The sequence below is a fragment of the Microtus ochrogaster genome, unplaced genomic scaffold (assembly GCF_000317375.1).
Source record: "Microtus ochrogaster isolate Prairie Vole_2 unplaced genomic scaffold, MicOch1.0 UNK18, whole genome shotgun sequence".
NCBI classification, from domain to species: domain Eukaryota; kingdom Metazoa; phylum Chordata; class Mammalia; order Rodentia; family Cricetidae; genus Microtus; species Microtus ochrogaster.
Genome location: NW_004949116.1, coordinates 3461180 through 3474973, shown reverse-complemented (window position 1 = coordinate 3474973; position 13794 = coordinate 3461180). Strand labels below are relative to the sequence as shown.

Here is a 13794-nt window from a genome sequence, read left to right as displayed (position 1 = left end):
GATGTAGCATAGTCTGCCCTGGCCTGTGATGCTTGCTTGCCTCACATGCTTGAGGTCCTTAGTTCCGTCCTCTGCAGTGGAGAGGAAAATAATAAAAAACAAAGGTACTAGCATGCTAGCATGCATATCAGCAGAGAACACTCACAGGCGGGTGAGGAATGAAGGATTTGGCATCTGCTCCTGGAGCAGTGCAGTGCTGTTTGCCCTCCTGATGTGCATATATGCATAGAGGAGCGGTTGAAACCAACTCCCTTTGTTAGCTGTGGCCTTTTGACTTTGTGATCCCAGCTCTGCTCATTTTCCTTTGCTTAGCTGTTATTTTCTTTGTTTGTTTGAGGCAGGGTCTCACTATGTAGCCTTAGCTGGTCTAGAACTATTATTGTGAAAAACTTTTCTTTCTATGAAAGGTAACTGACCCACCAAGGACGCATATTGCATAAATCTCCTCCACCTCCTTAAACTTGTATGTAATGGAATTCAAACACACACACACACACACACACACACACACACACACACACACACAGAGCTAGTAGCTCTGGCTGTCCTAGAACTCACTATGTAGATCAGGCTGACCCCAAACTCTCAAACTCAGAGATCTACCTGCATCTACCTCCCTAGTGCTGGGATTAAATGCTTGCCTTGCTATACCTGACTAGGAAGTCAAATCTTTTAATCCTCCTATAAAACTTGTTTACACAAAATCCCTGCTGCATTTTCAGCATTTGATGCACTGAAGGGGGCCCATCCTCTGTCCCCTTTCTTTCATTTCCTTTGAGCTACTTTCCAAAGTAGTCAGTTGGGGGTAGACTTTGAGGTTAAACCTCAACCAGTAAGGACTAACCTGTTTCACAGAGCCTGGCCTTCTCAAGGCCTGAAAGCATTCTTCTGTCTTCCTAGCCTGCCCTGCCCTAGCCTGGTGCAGTCCTTGCTCCAACGTAGACTGCAGCTGTGGCTGTGTGGTCTGTGTAAGGAGGTAGGCATTAGTTTTGGTGCTGTGTGTTGGCCAGAGAGGAGAAAATGGGTGTAATTTGACTGAATAGTACTTACACACTCTTGTTTTTAAGGCCACTTATATTTTATTATTTTTGATCCTTCAGGAGGCTTCACAGGAGGCAGACATTCTCCTTCTGTTTCTCACTGACTGTGCTCTGCCTGTCTGCTCTCCTCACTAGGTAGTCACTACACCTGTGTTCCCGTCACAGCCTACCTGGGAGGCCTTCCCCAGGCCTGCTCCTGTCAGTTCTTCACTATCAAGTTGCAAGAAAAGACTCTTGGCAAAAGCAGCGCAAGGGAGAAGCTGCATCCTGGCAGGGAAGACAGTGACAGGAGCTGTGGGGCGCTAGTCACATGTCCACAGTCAGAAGAAGAGAGCAGCTTGCTGTCCCCTCACACTGTCTAGGATCCTCTGTTCTGATGTCATCCTGCCCACAAATCCTAGGTCCTTTCACATCAGTTAATAAATATAATTAAGGGGGCTGGAGAAATGGCTCAGGTTAAGAGCACTGACTGCTCTTCCAGAGGTCCTGAGTTCAATTCCCAGCAACCACATGGTGGCTCACAACCACCTGTAATGAGATATGGTGCCCTCTTCTGGCCTGCAGGCATACATGCAGACAGAACACTGTATACATAATAAATAAATCTTTTAAAAAAATATAATTAAGATAATCTCTCACAGAGGTGCGCAGTGGCCTGCCTCCTAATTGCCAAGTCGGCAGTTAGTACTAACATTACACCTTGTCACCTAGTTCTGGTTTTAAGTTTTATTCTTACTGTATGTTTAACTTGTGTTTTGTGGGGGTACAGACACACCCCTGTGACCATTCTTATTGTATTGACTTGAAGGTACTTGCCCAAAATCCCCTTAGTGAATGTCACCCTGTTTTGGATAGCCATCTTTATAAATAGCATTAGTGTGTATAAACAGATCTCAAGTCTTCACTGTATCATTTTCCAGAAGATTTCTAGTTCTCTGTATGGACTTAAGATGTTACCTATAGCTGGGCAATGGTGGCGCACGCCTTTAATCCCAGCACTCGGGAGGCAGAGGCAGGCGGATCTCTGTGAGTTCGAGACCAGCCTGCTCTACAGAGCGAGTTCCAGGACAGGCTCCAAAGCCACAGAGAAACCCTGTCTCGAAAAACCAAAAAAAAAAAAAGATGTTACCTATAGAGTTCATTTCAACCAAGTCTTGTAAGCTTCCTGCTGCAGTCACAGCCCCTTCCTTCCCATGGTGCCTCCAACAGCTCTAGCTCACAGGTACAGACATGGATTTTGCCTCTGGGTAGCATGGCAGGGACATCACCAGCTCTGGATCCCTAGCCCACTTAGAACTGCCTCCTCAAATGCATGATTATAGGATAAGAGGAAACAACGTCATTGAGTGTGTGCTTATGCTTCATGTCTAGGAGAAGTACGAGCGTGCTGTCAAGAGAGGAAGTATTAAGATTGTCACCCCTGACTGGGTCCTGGACTGCGTGTCTGAGAAGAGCAGGAAGGATGAAGCCTTTTACCACCCGCGTCTGATCATCTATGAGGAGGAGGAAGAGGAGGAAGAGGAGGGAGACAACGAGGAGCAAGACTCTCAGAACGAGGGCAGCACTGAGAAGTCGAGCGCAGCCAGCTCTCCAGAAGCCTCTCCTCCTGACCAACCGTTCTCGCCCAAGCCCAGAGCTGAGGTGTCCAAAGGGGAGTTGATGTTTGATGACTCTTCTGATTCATCCCCTGAAAAGCAGGAGCGGAGCTTGAACTGGGCCCCGGCTGAAGCCCCTCCACTAACCACGGCTCAGCGCAGACTGCCTCAGGGAAAAGGGCCGGGACTTATTAACCTGTGTGCCAATGTCCCACCAGTCCCCGGGGACATCCTGCCTCCTGACATGCGGGGTAATTTAATGGCTGCAGGACAAAACCTCCAGAGTTCTGAGCGATCAGAAATGCTTGGGACCTGGAGCCCGGCCGTCCGGACGTTGCGAAACATCACAAACAATGCCGACATCCAGCAGATCAGCCGGCCATCCAATGTTGCGCACGTAAGTTTCAGGAAGCTGAAGGCTGCATTCAGGAGTGGGGTTTCGTGACTTTCATGTCAGGTTACTTATGAGTCCCATTTTTGTGGGAACTTCTTTACAGTCATGTTAAATAGGCATGAAGCAGATGGTGACATTTGTTCCAGCGGGGAACCAAATACCTGCTAATGGTTCCATGAGGCCTTATGGCCTGGCAGTGTAGCTATTTGTGTCCGCCTGGGACAAACTCAATGGGTTTCCTAAAGACTCACACCTTTGTATGTTGTTCCTGTTGGTGCACGTTTGTTGTGTATTTCAGTGTAAAGTCTGTCATCAGACTGAAGGCTGTGAGAATCTGATGAACAAGGTGATGTCAGTCAGGCTTGGATTAAAGGTTGCAGAGAGAACCCGGGACAGAGATCTGGTGAAAGCCTAAAGTGGGCAAGGATTTGCTGTCATCTGAGCATGCTAAGAAGTGAACTGGGTGGTGTGCTCTCACCACAAGACAGGGAGCTTTGTCCTGGTGGCCATGGGAGGAGTGTGCACTTCCTTCACCGAAGCCTTCACAGGATTGAGACGTGTGCCGACGTCTGGCAGTTGTATGGAGCCGTATAAAGGGGTGGGAGGGGAAGGAAACAGGAATGTCCCCCAAGAGGCTAGACAGAGGTGCTAGGAGGGCCCTGGGGAGTGAGCAGAGACGTGCTGAAAGAGATGCAGGTGTGACAGCTGAGGCCCTTTCGGGTGGTGTGTGAGAAGTGGGGGGGTGGATGGGATCAGCAGCACACGATGAGGCTGTGCATAAGGTTAGAGGAAGCAAGAGCAGAGTTCCGGGTCAGGCTGGGAGCAGCTGGGCAGGTGTGGGCAGCCAGAAGCCCTCCCATTCAAGACTGCTGTGGTGGCCTCTCTGGTCTGGCAGATTTGTCCTTTATTGTTTTTGTTTTCTCTTTAACAGTTGTCAACTGTGGGAACAACCTGAGGCAGAACCCAGGGCCATCTGGGGTAGATGTAGGGAACTATGGCTAGCCTGGGTATGAAGTGGTATTAAGAATCAGTTTGCTGAGTTTGATTATGGCGAGAGCCTTAAGAAAACTCTGTTGGTTGGAGATGTTTAGAAAACCATGCCTGTTACTTGAGCAGTGAATACTGGAGGCTGAGATTCTAGAGACAGTGGAGGGGAGGGAGTGCGAAGTCAGGTGACTCTAGGCACTCTTTAGGTGTTGGGAAGAGAGAAGCCAGCTGCTGAGGCGAGATAGATAGAAGAAGGTTGTCTGGGTCTGAGGAAATTGGGGGGCTGCAAGGTGATTGATTCAGAAATTGGAAGGCAGTATTGCTGGCCATGGCTAGCACGGTTTAGGTTGGCAACCACGGCTTTAATGTGGCGTGGGAAATAAGAGGGGGAGGTCAGGCTGGGCGGAGGGACGATGAGAGGACAGCTAGAGCCTGTGGAGTGAATGGTTCCTGTGGTGGACAGAGCCTGGGCCATGGCCTTTGGAGGCGTCAAAGTGACAGGCACATTTTGCCTTTGTCAAAATAAATATTAAACTGCATTTGCCTAGATTTGTTCAAGATTCTCCATGCAGGCTGGAGTTCAGGCTTTTTTTGGGTGGTGATGATCTGGTAAAAGCTGTCCAGTTTGGGGCTGGAGAGATGGCTAAGTGGTTTAGAGCATTGAAGGACCTGCATTTGATTCCCAGTACTAATGTGGCGCCTCACAGCCGCCTAACGCCACTACCAGGGGATCTGCTACCATTTTCTGATTCAGCAGCCACTATATGTACATGTTACATGGGCATACGTGCAGGCAAAACAATCTTTCACACAAAAGGAAAATAAATGAATCTTTAATAAACAAAAAGCTCTGACCTAGTGTTTCAGAAGCTGCAACCTCCTCTAGGAATGATGTCCCGCTGTTGGCCCAAGGTTCCGCTACTCTCTGCTTGACTGTCTCTGTCCCTTCCCAGATGTCAGGTGGCTGGCTGTTCACGAGGTACATGCCTTTCTGACTGAGCGCAGCTCTTCACTGTGTCTAGGGAGTCTTGGAGGTGAGGGCTTCTCAGAGCTGACTGACAGACCAGGCACATCTGCTTGTGGGTAGTGTGAGGTAGGGGCTCCTGGACTGCACAGAGGGGCGGTTCCAGCCCGAGTATGGAGGGTGCACCACCCTGCCTTCCCGCACACCAGTGTCCAGGAGGCAGGGGCCATGTGACCCCACAGCCATGAAGTGGGCTAGGGCTTAGGAGAAGAACAGTGGAGACAGCAAGGAGGGTGTTGGGAAGCCAACGGGCTTGGTAACAATCGGAAGGAAGGGTGTTACGGTCAGTAGGCTGGAGGCAAAGAGGACATTTCTCCTCGGGTCTTGAGAGATGGGTGACACCACCAGGAGGGGAGATTAGGTTAGTGGGTTCTGGTGAGGGACCTGGGCTGTCCGGGTGGACCCCATGAATACTTGGAAATGTTGACTAAAGAGATCTCAGCTGGTATGGGAGCCAGCTGGAGGTGTGGGGCTTCTGACTGCTCCAGAGTCTGCATCCCTCCCTCCTTCCCATGAGAAGTTCTGGGTGGCAGCCACGCATTCAGCACTGAAGGCTTTCCCCCGCCCCTTCAGACTAGTGACCGGCTAGGGCTGGGCAGTAACTATTCTCCTGCTGTCGTCTTCACACACATACAGGTTTAGGCGTGGGCTTTCCTAAGTCTGTTTGGATGTAGACATAGACTGATATCTAAACTGAGCTGAGGGCTGGCTACTGCTCTGACCCTGTCCTCCAGTGACACTGACTCAGCTAGTGACAGCAAAGCTAGGGCTGTGTGGTATGCACCATAGTGCTTTTAATGTTCCGGCAAGCACTTGGATAATGCAATTTGAAGGAAAGGAAATTAAAAGTTGCTGTCGTTTGAAATTGCTGCTTATAGGTGGCATGGTTACATGGTCAAGTCCTTGGGACTCTTTTCCTTGGGTTCCTCAGGTTGCTACATTCTCAGCTCAAGGCACATGAGATGGGAGGTTGCTGAGAGCTCTGGTGGTTGTCCCCCCCATGGACGGAGAGATCCCCGTGCTAATGGCTGTCCTCGGGCCTGGACCAGCTCTCCTGATATTTCATTGTTTCTCCTTGGACAGACTGGGTCAGCCACGGCAGGGGAACATTGCAGCCTTCGCTTCTAGGCCCAGTGCAGAAACTGCCACACGTCACGCGCTTCTCCTGCCCTCCTTGTTATTGTTGTTGGTTTTTATTTGTTTGTTTTTGAGACAAGTTTTCTCTGTGTAACTCTGGCTGCCTTGTAGAGCAGGCCAACCTTGAACTTCCGAGATCTGCCTGCCTCTGAGTCCCAAATGCTGGGGTTAAAGGCGCGCCGCCACCACCACCGCTGGGCTTCTTTTCTTACCATATGAGTGCCCGCATAGACATCAGTCTGCTGATCTGTCTCAGAACCAGGAGCTGGTCCAGGGGGGCTGCCTGACTGCAGATTTCCCCCATGCCTGTCCTGGCAGCTGCTCTTATGTTGTAGGGCACCTCTTCTGGGGTCATTTTGGATGGGGTTGATAGTGCAGAGGACAAAAGTGTGACAGATGGCCATTTGGCCTATTCACGTGGCAGGCAGTCTCCGTGTTTGTCCCATCCGTTGCTTAGTCTTGTTTGAGGAAGGATAGTCAATGATTTCTCAGGAAGGCAGAACATTGACTTTAAGGAAAAATTCTTTAAGCATATTTGTTACTAAACAACTGTACATTCTAAGCACTGTTCTTAGTGCTGGCATATATCTGTACTAAACAGAACAAAAGAAAGGTTGCTTTCATGAGCTCAGTTTTTATTTTTTAGAAATTTTAATAAAATTATATCACTTTCTTTTTCCTCCCTCCAAACCCTCTCATATATCCTTCCTTGCTCTTTCAAATCCATGACTTTTTTTCTATTGTGCACTCCTAAGTATATAAGTTTAACTTGTTTAGTCTGTATGCTACTTATGTGTGTATTATGTTTTCAGATTGACCATTTTGTATGAGATAACCAATTGGTGTGCTCCTCTCTGGGGAAGACTATTTCTTCTGCTCTCAGCTTTCCTTTTGCCTGTAGTTCTTTCTGTAGGGTTGAGGCCTCGTGAGCTTTCCCCATCCAAAAGCTATGGAGCTCTTCATGATTATGCATGCCGTTCTTGTGTAGGGGCCATGCCAATCATCTCTGTATCATTCCAGTTTTAATATAAGCACTGCAAAAGTGAGCACTGTTCGCTTAAAAAAATTTTTGTATGTGCGTGTTCATAAATGGGGGGGCGTGCTTGTACCACAGTGTTCATGTGGAGGTCAGAGAAGGCTGACCATGTGCAAGACAAGGTCTTTTGTCCACTGCTTTGTAGCCAGACTATGTGAACCATGGACTTCCTTATATCCACAATTTTTGCCTCCCTTCCTCCTGTAGGAACATTTAAGATCGCAGGTGCATGTACTTCTATGTCTGGCTCTTAGGTGAGTTCTAGAGATCGGACCTCAGGATGGCAGGTTGGCATGGCTTATTCCCCAGCACCTCCCTCCTCTTAATAATAATGTTGTTATTATTTGAGAATACTGAATTGTGTAGCTCAGGCTAGCCTTGAATTCCCTATGTAGCCAGGACTGACCTTCAACTCCTGATGCTCTTGCCTCCACATCCCAAGTGCTGGAATTATAGGTCTGTACCATCAAGTCCGGCTAACATTCGCCTTTAAGCGCGCTTTTTGCTAGAGTCCATCTGTCCCTCTTCATGTCATATGTACTGTCCAGGACAGGGTACAGCGAGGGAGGAACAGGAGCTGTGCTGGGCATAGCTGCAGTCTGAGTTGCTGTGGTGGTAACCTTGGACCCCCTGCCTTATCTGAGCAGTGGTGACTCCTAGAAGCAGGAGGAAATAGAACATGGTTGCACCTGTAGTGAGGCTGGAGCTGAGCCTGCCATTTTCCAGAGCACTCTGTCAGTCAGAAGCAGACCGTGGTATGGAGGGGGAGGGAGTTGCCCTGTAGAGCGCCACATTCCTGGTAGCCAAGCCTGCTCAGGCCCCAGCAGAAGCAAGTACTGCCATTTGTTTGCTTTGCTGTCCTGTTTGTTCCTTTTCTTTAAGATGCAGCAGCCTTGTGTGTGAATCATGCCTCCAATGTGTGTATGGGGGGTGGGGGGGTTGGTGTGTGCATCAGAGATAACTTTGGGGAATTGTTTCTCTCATTGTACAGTGGATTCCAGGGCTTAAACTCTGGTTGCCAGGCTTGGGTAGCAAGCATTTTACCTGCCGAACCATTTCGAGGCTACAGTGTTTGTTAGTCCATTTTCTGTTTTGTAATTCAGTGTCCTACTCTCTGGATATTGAATACAAAGTACATGTGAGAGCAGTGTGGTATTGCTGGCTGGTCCCTGTTATGTAGCGGTTTGGCGTATTAGCTGCGTGGATACACTCTTACTTGCCTGGGAGCAGGCAGTGCCTCTCAGCAATTATTGGTAGTGACTTGGCCCTCCTTTTGTTTTCTAGATCTTACAGTCTCTTTCAGCACCCACAAAAAACCTAGAGCAGCAGGTGGCGCATGGCCAACAGGGACACCCCACTGCCAGTGCTGTGCTATTTGGCCAGTCTAAAGGCACTCCCGAGACACACGTGTTGCAGCAGCACCATCCTCCCCAGCAGCCACCGCAGCAGCACCCAGTCCTGCATCTCCAGCCCCAGATCATGCAGCTCCAGCAGCAGCAGCAGCAGCAGCAGCAGCAGCAGCAGCAGCAGCCACAGCCACAGCCTTACCCCCAGCCGCCATCACATCAGTTCCCTCAGCAAGTCCATCAGCATCAGTTTTCTCAGCAGCAGCTCCAGTTTCCACAGCAACCATTACACCCTCAGCAGCAGCTGCATCGCCCTCCACAGCAGTTGCAGCCATTTCAGCAGCAGCATGCCCTGCAGCAGCAGCAGCAGCTCCATCAGCTGCAGCAACAGCAGCTACAGCAACACCAGTTAGCACAGCTCCAGCAGCAGCAACAGCAGCAGCAACAGCAGCAGCACAACCTTCTCCAGCAACAGCAGCTCCAGCGCCTGCACCACCAGCAGCAGCAACAGCAGCAGCAGATGCAGAATCAAGCAGCACACTTGAACCAAACATCCCAGGCACTACAGCACCAGGTTCCACCCCAGCAGCCCCTGCAACTGTCCCTGCAGCCCCCACCTCAGCAGCAGCAGCAGCAGCAGCAGCTTTTTGGACATGACCCGGCAGTGGAGAGTTAGTACTGGTTCCTATGTTCCCATAAGTTGCAAGCCTGCATAAGTGCTCCCAGAGTGTAGCGCCTATCAAATAATTGTTGCACATAGAGTGTGAGTCTCATCCCTGTTAAGCATGCGTTCCAGTGAGATAATCAGGCTTCTTTGTACTTTGCACACATTGCAGTGAGGGCCAGTGTTCACAGAGTATCGAGGTTGCCTCAGGAGAAATACTGAATTATGTCTTGTTTTTAATGATATGGTTTAGTAGATACATGAGTATATTTGTAGCAACATTCCAAATGTAGTTCAATTATGGATTATGGATTCAAACTAAACTCAACAAAATGCACTTTTAATTTCTGTTCACGTCTGTCACTCTAGTTCCAGAAGAAGGCTTCTTGCTAGGATGCGTGTTTGCAATTGCGGACTACCCAGAGCAGATGTCGGATAAGCAGCTGCTGACCACCTGGAAAAGGGTGAGCTGGGGAACTGGGGGCTATGTGCTTGAGGGGTGCAGGCTAAGTGCCTGCCTGCCTGGTCTCAGGCAACAAGTTCTGTGTGTGTGCTCTGGTATAAAGAGGTATGAAGAGTGCAGTCATCAGTACTTCCCTCGAGAGGTGCTCATCACTTTCTGGTCTTCTGTCATGTAGGGGCTAGGTGGAGTGTTGGGTTTTATGGTTCTTGAAATTTCTTCAGGGGTAATGGTTATTTGTAACTGTCTTCTGGTATGATTGTGGAATGGTGGTCCATATATTTATTTACTTTTTTTTTTTTTTGGTTTTTCGAGACAGGGTTTCTCTGTGGTTCCTGTCCTGGAACTAGCTCTTGTAGACCAGGCTGGTCTCGAACTCACAGAGATCCGCCTGCCTCTGCCTCCCGAGTGTTGGGATTAAAGGTGTGTGCCACCACCGCCCGGCTTTACTTTTTATTTTTATGGATGCCTTTTAAGAAAAGGGAAAGTTAAAAAGCCTTTTTATAATCATGCTTCAAATGAAGATGGAGTACCTCCCTCCCATTAGATGAAAACCGAGTTTAGGATAGAAACATACCTCGAATGTTCTTCACTATAAACATTCCTCTGCTGGCTGCTAATACTGCAAGACTGGGAAGTGATGAATTGGCAGAGACTGGGCAAGCCAGCAGGACAGAGGCAGGCATTGTGGTGGTGTGGGCATGAGCCCAAGGTCGGACAGGACTTCTTAACGCTGGTAGAGGTGATCATGGGCATATGTCTGTCCATGGGAGGAGTTAGAGCAGGAACAGGGGGAGATGATCCAGACAGAGCAGCCTAGTGAAGGTGTTTCTGTGGCACTGGTGGGGACTGCCATCAAGTCTAGCTCTGGGCAGCTCTTGAGTCAGGGAGGGAAAGACAAGGGTTGTCTGTCTTCCAATAATACTTTATTAGGTACTGTGATAGTACATTTGGGTTTTCCTTACCAGCTGCATAGGAAAGGGGTGGGTGGAGTAGTGATTGTGTGTTGTGTGGTAAGGAGACTTTAGACTCACCAGGAGGATGAGTGCTGGACCCGCCAGGAGAGGATGAGGTGTAAGGATGGGGGGGGGTGTCTGGGGGTTGCAGCAGCAGAACAGTGTGGAGCATTGGGAGCTGTGCCTGGAGTATTGAGAAGCTGAATGAAAGGTCATGAAACAAAGTGTGGCATTTCATATGCTTGTTTGAGGCAGGGTCTCCAGAAGCTGTCCTTGAACTCTAAGGAAGACCTTGAACAGCCACTTGGGATTGCAGGCTTGTGTCACCTCACCCAGTTTCTGGGGTGCTGGGGCCTTAACCTAGGGCCTTTGTGTGTTAGACAAGCTTTGCCAGCCGAGCCAACTCAGTTTAGCCTTTTAACTTCTGTTTGAAGGATTAGACCGAGGGCAGCAGCACACGTGTCTTGCTTTGTTTTTGGTATTTTTCTGATTTTTACCTTTTCTTTTTTCCTTCTGAGCTGAAGATTAAACTTGCCTTGCTCTCGAGAAGCCAGTGTTTTAGCACTGGGCTAAACCAGTCCTGCAGTACTGCATGGTTGGAGTTGGGACAGAGAAGGGAAGAGATCTGTCACGGACAACAGCTTACGGGCAGGACTAAAAGAGGGAGAGCAGTGACAGTTCGGGGCACTTGAAAAACTAGAGGCTTAGTGAAGGGAGGCTGTTAGATTAGGGCCAGGACAGGGCCTAGGGCCAGTATCAGTTAGAGCGCTGATTTCTGATTTGAATGGCATATAGCCTGCCCATCAAATGGATGCATCTGCAGAGTAAGGATGAGGGCAGGTGTCCAGCTCAGAGCACTTCCCTCCCCACACCTCCCCTTGGAAGCCACTGATCCAGCAAGGAGGTGCATGGCAGCCAGGAAATTGGATTTGGCTCTGAGTGACAACAGGGTTTCTTGGATTCGCATGAAGGGAACTTCAAGTAGATATGAAAACAGAACTGAACAGTTGGCAGGTGGGGCAAGGAAGGTGAGGAGATTGCTTGCTCTTGCTGAAGACCCCAAGGAAGGTTCCAGTTCCCTCCTGGATAAGACTTCTGAAATGGCTTGGTTGGCTGTGACTCAGTTCTTGCAGATGACTTGAGGGAGTGCTTGCCAAGACTTGGGCTAGCCAAGGCCTCCCCTATGGGACATTCCAGCTGTTTGAGTCGCCATAGTGCAGCAGTTGGCTCTTTCCCTTTCTTCCTTGAATGACTCAAGAACAAGAGCAGGGTGTGGAGGAGTCTGGCAGTGTGGGAGGAAGCCCTGAGGCTTACTGAGGACATGATCTGAGGACACACTTTATGCACGTTTCTATGGAGATTTGGGGAATACTATGATTGCTTACTTTCAGGAGGGCAGGGTGAGGTAGTGGTTAGCACCAGGAAACAAAATGTATGTGAGGAGGGAATATTTGTCTTAGGGTACCATGGGAACACCTGGATGCCCTAACCTTCGTCAGATCAGAAGGCAGTGAAGGAGCAGAGCATGTGTGGGTTAGAATACATTAGTAATCACCAGAGGACACAGCTCAGGTGGTGGAAAGCAGGTGAAGGCGTGGACTGCGGCTTTCTCACATCCCCTTGAAGCTGAACCTGTGAACAGTTAAGATAAAAATAAACACTGCATTTCAAAACGGCATGTGAAACCAGCACGGGATTGGGGCCAGGTCTTGTTCAGTGTTAAGCTTACATCTCAGCAGCTATGCAGTAATGTCCAGTTCTCTGTGGCGGCAGCCTTTTGACTGATACCCAGAGAAAACCAACATCAGGATCGAATAGTTCCTTCTCCACAACTGTACAATTTGTGTATGTGTGTGTACAGTGCCCACTGAGGCTTGAGGCATTGGATCCCCTGAAGCTAGAGATGCAGGCAGATACATGGGTGCTGGGAACCGGGCTTGAGCCCTCTGGAAGAGCAGTACTCATTCATCTCTGCTGAGGCATCTCCAGCCCCTTGAATGTAGTTTTGACACACTTCTTTCTGATGTGGCTTCTGTCACAGTGTGAAGGTTGTAAGGACAGTGGGTCTATCTGCTCTAGGAGCGTTTGGTAGTTGGAAGAGACACCAGTGGTGCCCAGAGAGAAGTCAGGGTGAGAGAACTGGACACCGTGCACCACCCGGGCAGCTGCACCACACACTCCACCCATCTAAATGTCAGCAGTGCCGAGGTGAAGAGGCTCGGTTTTAAGAACGTTGCGTTCTACTTTCTGTGAAGTAACTCTGGAGTGCTGGGGGAAGGGTCTGTGAATGTTGCCGTTAGGTACTGCTTGTCCTGTGGTGAATGAGCCATGCCAGTGCACCCTGGCTTCTCTTTATTGTTTTCTGGGTTGAGATTGCAATCCTATAGTATCCTTAATAATTGGAACTGATGGCATGTTTGTCTGTGTCTTTTGTATAGATAATTCAAGCTCATGGTGGCACTGTGGACCCCACGTTCACAAGCCGATGCACACACCTCCTCTGCGAGAGCCAAGTCAGCAGTATGTATGCACAGGTAAGAACAACTGGCCAGCGTGACATTGTTATTTGTAGCCCGAGAAGCAAGTGGGTAATATGTCTGTGGAACAGTGTCCAGTGACCCACACTGGCCTTGACCTCAGTGTATAGCAGAAGACAACCTTAAACTTGTGATCCTTTGTCTTTACTCCTTGAGTGGTAGAGAAATGCACCATTGTACCCAGTTTTGGGGCTCAAACTGAGGACCTCATGCATGTTAGATAAGTGAGCTACTGTCTTCTCACTTCACATTGGGCTATATACTGTTGTGGACAGCTTTGGGTAGTGGAGGGAACAGGAAGTTCCAGGTAGAGGCAGAGAAAGGGCAGGCCCTCCTAGTCACCGTCCAGATGACCGTCAAGATGGGACTTGGCACCATTTGGGGTTTTGCGGTCAAGAGCTTCTGAGGGTAAAACCCTGGACTGTAAGCTCTTCCCAGCATCACCTCCTTATCCCTGAGGTTTTCATTTCTTCTCTTTGTAAAAATGTTCTTGATTGGCAGATGGATGCTGCTGTGTATGTGACAGTGACTTTAGGAACACCTTGTTAGGTCCTGTGAGCTTCCTCTTCTGTGGTTAAGTTTAGGAGTGTGTTTTCTTTTTCTTTATTTTATTTATTT

At 49.1% G+C, this 13794-nt stretch overlaps 1 protein-coding gene and 1 non-coding gene across 2 annotated transcripts in view; one reads left to right on the top strand and one right to left on the bottom strand.

Annotated features, from left to right (window-relative positions):
* Positions 1 to 13794, top strand: part of Paxip1 (PAX interacting protein 1) — a 48079-nt gene that overhangs the window by 18059 nt on the left and 16226 nt on the right. Inside the window, exons 6-9 of the mRNA XM_005367452.3 lie at positions 2412 to 3032; positions 8498 to 9230; positions 9593 to 9687; positions 13078 to 13173. Of these exons, the coding sequence (XP_005367509.1) occupies positions 2412 to 3032; positions 8498 to 9230; positions 9593 to 9687; positions 13078 to 13173 (1545 nt within the window). The remainder of the gene's footprint in view (positions 1 to 2411; positions 3033 to 8497; positions 9231 to 9592; positions 9688 to 13077; positions 13174 to 13794) is intronic.
* Positions 7121 to 7223, bottom strand: LOC113458392. Its single transcript, XR_003378782.1, has one exon. It is a non-coding gene; the product is annotated as a U6 spliceosomal RNA (small nuclear RNA).